The 9,335-nt window shown below is 51.2% G+C and overlaps 1 protein-coding gene across 1 annotated transcript in view; it reads right to left on the bottom strand.

The window, feature by feature from the left end:
- kat6a (lysine acetyltransferase 6A) overlaps positions 1–8,075 on the bottom strand; it is a 133,484-nt gene extending 125,409 nt beyond the window's left edge. Inside the window, exons 1-2 of the mRNA XM_033013861.1 lie at positions 7,987–8,075; positions 5,186–6,136 (exon numbers count right to left, since the gene is read on the bottom strand). Coding sequence (XP_032869752.1) covers positions 5,186–5,785 — 600 coding nt within the window. The 5' untranslated portion in view covers positions 5,786–6,136; positions 7,987–8,075. The remainder of the gene's footprint in view (positions 1–5,185; positions 6,137–7,986) is intronic.
- Positions 8,076–9,335: the final 1,260 nt, after the last annotated feature.

The raw sequence follows: 9,335 nt of genomic DNA on the forward strand, positions 1-9,335 counted from the left end.
CTCTTAGACATCAATCTCTCATGACCGCGGTGAACCCTTGCAATTCCTCTTCCACCCTAATGGTCCAATTACCCGCTCTCCTGAAGAGGAAGCTGACCTTTCCGGTTCATTTCTGCAACCTGGTTCATTTTGGTGAAAAACATGTGCACCTCTCAAACACCTTTAACAAGAACCTGGCACTTCTAATCATCATAACAAAACTGTTCCTACGACAGCCGATCTTCCCTTCCAATTGCTTCACCTGAGCTGCCTTTGAAGGCTTAACATCCAAATCTGTTGATCCTCACTACTCCCACATCAAGCTTCTCTTGGATTGTTATTTATTCCTCACACTCTTCAAATGCCTTATTTTGATACATCGATCAAAAACATATGGCAGCCACGGTGGCGCAGCGGTAGAGTTGCTGCCTTACAGCGCCAGAGACCCGCATTCGATCCGGACTAGGGATGCTGACTGTACGGAGTTTGTACATTCTCCCTGTGATCGTGTGGGTTTTCTCCAGGTGCTCCGGTTTTCTCCCACACTCGAAAGATGTACTGGCTTGTAAGTTAATTGGCTTCAATAAAGATTGTAAATTGCCCCTAGTGTGTAGGATAGTGCTAGTGTATGGGGTGATCGCTGGTTGGTTGGGATTCGGCAGGCCGAAGGGCCCGTTTCCACGCTGTATCTCTAAACCAAACTAAACTAAACATAGGTAGACAAAAAATGCTGGAGAAACTCAGCAGGTGCGGCAGCATCTATGGAGCGAAGGAAATAGGCAACGTTTCGGGCCGAAACCCTTCTTCAGAAAACTAAACGGTTACAATTCAACTAAACGGAATAGCCACGGTTACAATTCAGTTTCTCGATCTTCACTGTCCTTTATCCATCAAAGTTTTTGTTTAATTTAAGTCTCAACTTCAAATCCAATCTTATCCTATACTCTACTGCTTACAATCTTCTGTCTGCTTACTGCTACACCTCGCGCTGTCTCGGCAAGGCCAGCAGCATAATCAAAGACAAGCTCACCCCGGACACTCCCTCTTCTCCCCTCTCCCATCAGGCAAAAGGTACTGAAGTGTGAAAACACACACCTCCAGATTCAGGGACAGCTTCGTCCCAGTTTTTATCAGGCAACTGAACCATCCTACTACCAACTAGAGAACGGACCAGACCTAACATTTACCTCATTGGAGACCCATCTGATTTTACTGGACTATACCTGATACTAAACATTATTCCCTTTATCCTGTATCTGTACACTGTGGACAGCTTGATTGTAATCATGTATAGCCTTTCCACTGACTGCATAGCATGCAACAAAACTTTTCACTGTACCTCACTGTACCACTGTGACAATAAACTAAAATAAACTACGATTCAAAGACATTATACTTTTATTTCATTCAAATGGTTGCCTTCCTCAAAACAACTTTCAAGTTTATTAAGTCCAAGACTCAAATCCTGCATCTGCAGAAAATCTATTTAACCTTCCATCTTGTTCTCTCTTTCACTTTTTCCCCAAATTTTGAAGACATTCTCCTGCAGTCCCGATTTTGTAATTCAAGGGATCCCTGCTCCGAATCCTAAAACTGAAGAATTTTAAAACTTGCTCAATTTTGCCTTTTTCCTGCAAATGTCATCTGTAACCAAATGCTTCTGCCACAAAATTATAGGTTCACATTCTACTTTATTGGGGCCTGCAAGAAGGTTGGTGCCAGAGTATCAACTGTTAACACGTTATAATTGATGTGTATTTTATAATAATCTAAAACAGTCCCCACAGACTTGCAAAGTATTCTGCAATCAAAGCCAGTACGTTTGACAATGCCAAGAGACGTTTTGTGTTGTTTTGTCCACAGGTGGGCACAAACAATGTTCAAACCTTCACTTCAAACTCCACTGCATCAATGTAGCACAATGATACCCAGGACAGTTGTAAGCTCCTTGCCAAGAAAACAATTCCTTCCTTCCAGATCCTAACTTGTAAGAGCTGGAATTCAAATTACTGGCTATTTTAAGATCATTGAACTCTTAATGCAAGTTTATAAGCCTGTTCTCGTGCCAATTTTGTGGCTTCCCTACTGAGAACAAGAGGAACAAAATAACAGAAACATCATCTTCTCCGAGTTGCTCTTCTCTTCATCCGCAGCCAGACGTTGTGATGAAATCCTCATCCAGAGTCATCCCTTCATTCTCTATGTGGTAACGGAACCAAAAAAGTGCTGGAGAAACTCAGCGGGTGCGGCAGCATCTACGGAGCGAAGGAAATAGGCAACGTTTCGGCCCGAAACGTTGCCTATTTCCTTCGCTCCGTAGATGCTGCCGCCACCCGCTGAGTTTCTCCAGCACTTATGTCTGCCTTTGATTTTCCAGCATCTGCAGTTCCTTCTTGAACAAAACAAAAGCGCAGCGGTACTCCATCAGAGCACCGAATTAGACAGTAACTGTGCCCTTTCCAGCCGCACCAGCACTTTTATGAAATGCCGCGCATTATCTTTGGAACCAGCACTGAAGATTCTTCCCAATTTCAACCAGTAATGGGAAAACCAAGAATAAAGAATCATCCTTATGCTTTTTTCTTAATAAGGATTCTATCACAAAAGTAAACCTGTCAGCACGGAAGACAACTACTACGTATTCTGATGCAAAACGGCACAGCTGGAGTTGGTTTATTTTCTACACAACTTTATCTGCAGATCTCGATTCCAAATGCTACAAGGATTGAGGGAACATTCAATACCAGAGTTTAACATAAAAATTCAGACCAGACCTACAGACCTAAATATAACATTCCAGCTGAACTTAAAGGGAAAGTGCAATGTATAATTGGGAACCTGTGCTTTAATTACAAAATGCATTTCCCTCTTTGATTTGTGGAATGTGCATTTTTATAAGTTTGTTTACTTGAAACTGCAATCCAAGACAGGGCATGGACCTTGCAACCTTCTCGCCAGGAGCAGAGATGCTACCTGTGACATGTTAAAAGAAAACAATTGTTTTCTTTTAACATGTCACAGGTAGCATCTCTGCTCCTGGCGAGAAGGTTGCAAGGTCCATGCCCTGTCTTGGACCCACACATACAGGTTGCCAGTCCAGCGACATTCTGTGAACTGCACACTTGGATGTGTTTGCTCTTGAATGATGCAAGGTCCAGTCTATGTTCCAGTGGATTGAATAAATCCTAAAGCGGTGGGGTGGTAAGAGAGAAAGGAATTTGTATGATGCAGCCAAGAGTCTGAAGAAGGGTCTCGACCCAAAAAATCTCTTTTTCCTTTTCTCTAGAAATGCTGTCTGACCCGCTGAGTTACGCCAGCTTTGTGTGTCTATCATGCTTTAACCATCATGACCAAATCATCAGATATAATTTACTAGCGTCTCCACAAGGCGCTAGGAAGGCTACAGTTGCACTACTGTGTTCAGTTTTGGTCACGCTGCTTTCCGAAACATGTTGTTAAGCTGGAAAGAGTGCCGATATTTACGAGGATGTTACTGGGCTTGAGGGCCTGAGCTACAGGGAGAAGTTGGGCAGTCTGGGGCTTTATTCCTTGGAGCGAAGGTGGATGAGAGGTGATCTTGGAGAGGTGTATAAGACCACGAGAGGAATTGACAGGATAGATGTGTTTTACCCAGAGCAGGAGAATCAAGAACAGGGGACACAGATTTAAGGTGAGAGAAAAAAGGTCTAATAGGAATCTGAGGGGCAGCTTTTTCACACAAAAGTGGGTATATGGAATGAGCTGCCAGAGGAGATTGTGTGGCATAAACACAATTTAAAGGACATTTGGACAGGGACATGGATATGAAAGGTTTAGAGGGATATGAGCCAACACGGGCAGGTGGGACAAGTGTAGATGGGGGGTCTTGGTTCGGCATGGTCATGCTGGCCTGAAGTGCCTGGTTCCATACTGCATGACTCTATCATCAATCTTATGGACCACAAGAATTGGACGCCCTTCCCACACGCAAATCCACTGCCACGACAAGCTATACGCTAGTCATTCGTTGGGTATGAAAAGCTATGGGATGTCCTGAGATAACGCAAGGCATTTAATAAATGGAAATTCTTCACAAATCCAAAGAATGAAATATTGTCATTTATACTTGATAACACTGGAAGTCACAAATGGAATTACCGTACTTTTAAGAACTCAAAAGTTATAAAGGTAAGCGCAGGCTGATGTTTCTTTGTTACGAATTTTAATACCAGATTAACAAATTGAATCTATTGGATACCTTCATTTTACATCTCCACAGGTACAAACTCTACCATAACACATTGTCACCTCAAGACTAAAAGACCAACCCACTCTTTAAAGTTGCACAAACACGTGAAAATAAGCTATTGCAATTTGCTCTGCCAGTTCCAACTCATGGTTACACCAAAGCGAACTCTGAATGGGTGCATCCAGTAACTTTCTGGGGGCCAAAATGAGCAAATCATGACAAGGTTACAATATCAAACATGTAAAACAACAGTTGTAACTTGGTTTTGACTGCAAGACAAAACGGAGCTCAACCAAATCTTGCGATCTATACTTTCTAAAATTGACAAGCGCAAGGAAAACACGAGCCAGCGATCTAAGATGCAAGGAAACTCCAATCCATGTCTCACACATGTAGTGACGATGTGTGCATTGCATTAACACACTGATGCCATCCAAAAAGCAGCAGTAGACAATCTTTTGGAAGTATATTCATGGAGCGAAAATGCTTTTAGAAATCAAACCGTAGTACCTTCAAGTAAATAGTCTTGGAAACTACACAAGATCTTCAGGTGTCGAACACCTTTAGACTAGTTGTATCTGCAACTTCAGACATCAATTTCCCTTGTATTGGAAAAAAGTATTTATAACATTTACGAGCAATTAATCAATTGCCCATGCTCACAAACCACTTAACCAACAAATTTAACTGCTGATTATTACGTCCATCATGGCCATTGGACGCGATATATTTCTCAAATGCAATGTATGCTTTTACTACATTAATGTATCTGAAAATACTCTGTCTCTTCCCAACCCACCTCGTAAGAACCAAGACTCGTGAGACACGGCAGACGTCCAGGCAAGAAACTAGAATGGGATGCGTGATTAGGCAATTGGTCAAATCCTGGAAATACTGTGAAAACCTTCCACTTTTCCACTGTCACACGTTTATACAACTGAGCCTTTTGATCTTGCAGCATCAAATTGTGACACCTACCTTATCCTTTTCGTGAATCAGCATGCTAACCGGTGGCAGGCAGCAGATCGACTCGCGGACCTGCTTGCCGTCGCCGGCTGTTTTGCCACGCACGAGCCGGTACAGGGGCCCATCCTTGACGATTCTGCCGTGGCTGATGGCACGTTTCAGGAAAAGTCTCAGCTGCTGGTGGAGGGCGGTGGAGCTACCAGCTCCAAAAACCGCTATCACATCCTTCTGAGCCCGCAGAAACCGTTCTATGTTCTTCAACGATGAACCGTTGGGCTCCGTCAAGCCTTCGATCGCCCTTTTGAGCAGTTTATTCCAATCGACACTGTGTTTAACATCTGACTTGGACTGATTCCGAGGTTTCGGGAGCACAATCCGTCCCGGATTGTCTGGATCCTTGTAGGAATTAAGTCCCTTATTTGTAACCTTTAAGATTGTCCCATCTTTGACGCTGAGTTCCAGTTGTTCCAGGACAATTTTTCTGTCTAATCCGTGGGATGAGGCGACAGCATGGCAAATCCTTTCCTCCGAGGGTCTCTGTTTCTGCTTTTTCACTTTCTGGATCGCCTCCAGAATCCACTCAGTGTACAACGGATTTGCCAGTTTTACCATGGCTGATGACTCCCAATACCCACAGAGTGTTAGCCCTTATCTCTGAGTTGAATCAGTTCTACACATAACAAAAAAAGATTTCTCGGAATAAAGAAACAGTTCACCATAGCATTGACGTTCTCCAAATCGAAGCCCCTCCCCTCTCTCTGAACTAGGACTATTTCTGCTGTCAGAAAGAGGATGAGGAGGTAAAAAATTCAGCAAGTGTGTCGGTTAGCTGTCCAATTTATAAGATCCCAATCTTCTGTAAAGTCCCAAAACTTCGAACCATCAGAAAGCCTCCATTCAGTTGCCTACTCAGGCATTCACACCGAATGTAACACAAGATAAACACTAGGCAGAATTATGCACCTGGAGGAGAAAACACAAGAATACTATGTTGAGAAAAGGAAGAGGTGAATGACACAGATACATCCCAACAATAAATAGCCAGGAGGGGAGAGGATGTGTAACAGGGTGCAGCAATGAATGGGGTATCAAAAGATGAGGGCAAGGAGGACACAGTGGGAGGGGGTGCAGGGGAAAGGAATGGAGGTGTAGGGAAAAGAATCGGAGGCCAAGGGGGCAGTGGGAAATGGTGAAGAGTGAAACGGTGGGTATGGGGTTGCAGAGGAAAGAGGAGGAAGGGTGAGAGATGTGGACGAGGGGGAGTGGCGAGTGGGTGAAGCGGGGAGGGCGAGGGATGGTTTGGGGGGGGAGTGACGGGGGGTGAGGTGCAGGGAAGGGGGTATGTGCAAGGGAAAGGGAGGGATGGATGCAGGGGAGAGGAGGGTGTGTCGGAAAGAGGGGGAGTGTCGGAAAGAGAGGGATGCAGGGAAGAGGTGGAATATAAGAGGTGGGGAGGGATGGGTGTAGAGGGATATTGGAAGTGCAGGGAGGATGGGTGTAGGAGGATATTGGGGGTGCAGGGAGGATGGGTGTAGGAGGATATTGGGGGTGTAGGAGGATATTGGGGGTGTAGGAGGATATTGGGGGTGTAGGAGGATATTGGGGGTGTAGGGAGGATGGGTGTAGGAGGATATTGGGGGTGTAGGGAGGATGGGTATACGAGGTGGGTGTAGGGGAAAGGGGAGGGGGTGGGTCATGGGGAGAGGGGGAAGGGGAGCGGGGATAAGGGAAGGGGAGAGGGGAGAAGGGAATACAGCAGGGAGGGGAGAGGGGATTGGGGAGGGGGGATACAGCGGGAAGGGGAGACAGTGGGCAGGGGAGGGTAGAGGGGAGACAGGGGAGGGGGATAGAGCGGGGAGGTTGAGACGGATACAGTGGGAGGGTGGAGGGGAGACAGGAGACAGGGGATACAGCGGGGAGGGTAGACGGATACAGCGGGGAGGGTGGAGGGGAGACAGGGGAGGGGGATACAGCGGGGAGGAGAGGGGAGACAGTGGGGAGGGGAAGGAAAGGGAATACAGTGAGGAGGGGAGACAGCAGGGATAGGGGAGAAGGGGAGGGGGATGAGGGGGATGAGGGGAAGAGGAGACAGAGGGGAGGGGAAAGGAGAGGGGAAGAGGAGACAGAGGGGAGAGGGGAAGAGGAGACAGAGGGGAGAGGGGAGGGGAAGAGGAGGGAGAGGGGAGGGGAAGAGGAGAGAGAGGGGAGAGGGGAAGAGGAGACAGAGGGAGAAGGGAGAGGGGGGATCCGCCGCCGCTGCAGCGTTGGGATTAAATGGGCATCCTACAAGGCAGGACGAGCGGGATAGTCAGCCCCTGTGTGCCGCTTCCCTGCTGGCCTGAGGGAGGGAGGGGGCCGGCGGCTTTGTTTACAGCCCAGCGCCTAGGCGCACTCAGGGCCGTTGCTGGCCGCGGCCTCCCTCCCCGCCCCCCCCCCCACAACAAGCGCCCGTTCGCCGCTGCGCCACAACTCCCAGGCCGGGGATGGGGGGCTGCGGCCTAGGCCGGGGAGGGGGTGACAATGGGCGGGGAGGGAGGGAGGGAGGGCTGGGTCGCCGCCGCCTGAAGCCCCGGCCCCGGCCTCGCGTCCATCCCCGCCCGCCCGCCCAGCGCTAGGCCGCAGGCTCCGGGCTCCGGCAGATGCCGTCCCGTCCCCACGGCTCCGGCCTCCGGCCCCGGCTTCACCTTCACCCCCCTCACCTCCCCCCCGGCAGCAGCGGCGGCGGCGCCACGACGTGACCGGCAACGGGCGCCACCGGCCTCAGCTCAGCCCAGCTCGCGGGCCGCGGACACTCACTCACTCGCTTCACTCACCCGGAGCGCAGGGAGAGGGAGAGACGGACAGCGCCGCCGCCATCTTACACACTGGGTGGAGGCAACGGCCGCGGCAGCCAGGGGGCGGCAGAGAGAGAGGGGGGGGGGGACAGGGGGGGGGGGGAGTGAGTGTGAGGGGGGAGAGAGGGGGAGAGTGAGGGGGGAGAGTGAGGGGGAGAGACAGGGAGAGTGAGGGGGAGTGAGAGGGGGAGAGGAGGGGGAGAGTGAGGGGAGAGTGAGGGGAGAGTGAGAGGGGGAGTGAGAGGGGGGAGGGAGAGGGGAGGAGGAGAGGGGGAGAGTGAGGGGGGAGAGTGAGAGTGAGGGGGGAGAGTGAGAGGGGGAGTGAGGGGGGGAGAGTGAGAGGGGGAGTGAGAGGGGGAGAGTGAGGGGGAGAGAGAGGGGGAGAGGAGGGGGAGGTGAGGGGGGGGGAGTGAGAGGGGGAGAGGAGGGGGAGAGTGAGGGTGAGGGGGGAGGGGGGAGTGAGAGTGAGGGGGGAGAGTGAGCGGAGGGTGAGGTGAGGGGGAGAAAGTGAGGGGGGAGTGAGAGTGAGGGGGGGAGCGGAGAGAGACGTGAGGGGGAGAGGGAGGGGGGGGGTGAGGGGGGAGCAGGGAGAGTGAGGGGGGAGAGTGAGGGGGCGGAGAGTGAGAGTGAGGGGAGCGTGAGGGGGAGAGACAGGGAGAGCAGGGAGGGGGAGAGTGAGAGTGAGGGGGAGAGACAGGGAGAGTGAGGGGGGAGAGCAGGGAGGGGGAGGGGAGAGGGAGAGGGAGGGGGTGAGAGAGGGAGAGAGGGAGGGGGGAGGGAGGGGGAGAGAGGGAGGGGAGAGAGAGAGGGAGATGTGCGGAGAGTGAGGGGGAGAGAGAGGGGAGACAGGGGGGGGAGAGTGAGAGTGAGGGGGGGAGAGCAGGGAGGGGGAGAGTGAGGGGGGGAGAGTGAGGGGGAGAGCAGGGAGGGGGAGAGTGAGGGGGAGAGAGGGAGGGTGAGGGGAGAGTGCGGGGGGGGGGCGGGGAGAGGGAGAGTGAGGGTGGAGAGGGGGGGAGAGAGGGAGGGGAGATGTGAGGGGGGGAGGGCGGGGGGGGAGAGGGACGCGGAGGGAGGGGGGGAGAGTGAGGGGGCGAGAGAGGAGGGGGGGGGAAGAGGGGGGGAGGGCTGGGGGAAGAGTGAGGGGGGACGGGGTGAGGAGGGGGGGGAGAAAGGGGGAGGAGAGTGACGGGGAGAGAAGGGCGGGGGGAGAGTGAGGCGGGGGAGGGGGAGAGCAGGGAGGGGGAGAGTGAGAGTGAGGGGGAGAGAAGGGATGGGGGAAGAGTGAAGGGAGGGAGAGGGAGAGTGAGGGGAGAGTGAGAAAGGGGGGA

The sequence above is a fragment of the Amblyraja radiata genome, chromosome 39, assembly GCF_010909765.2.
Source record: "Amblyraja radiata isolate CabotCenter1 chromosome 39, sAmbRad1.1.pri, whole genome shotgun sequence".
Taxonomy (NCBI): domain Eukaryota; kingdom Metazoa; phylum Chordata; class Chondrichthyes; order Rajiformes; family Rajidae; genus Amblyraja; species Amblyraja radiata.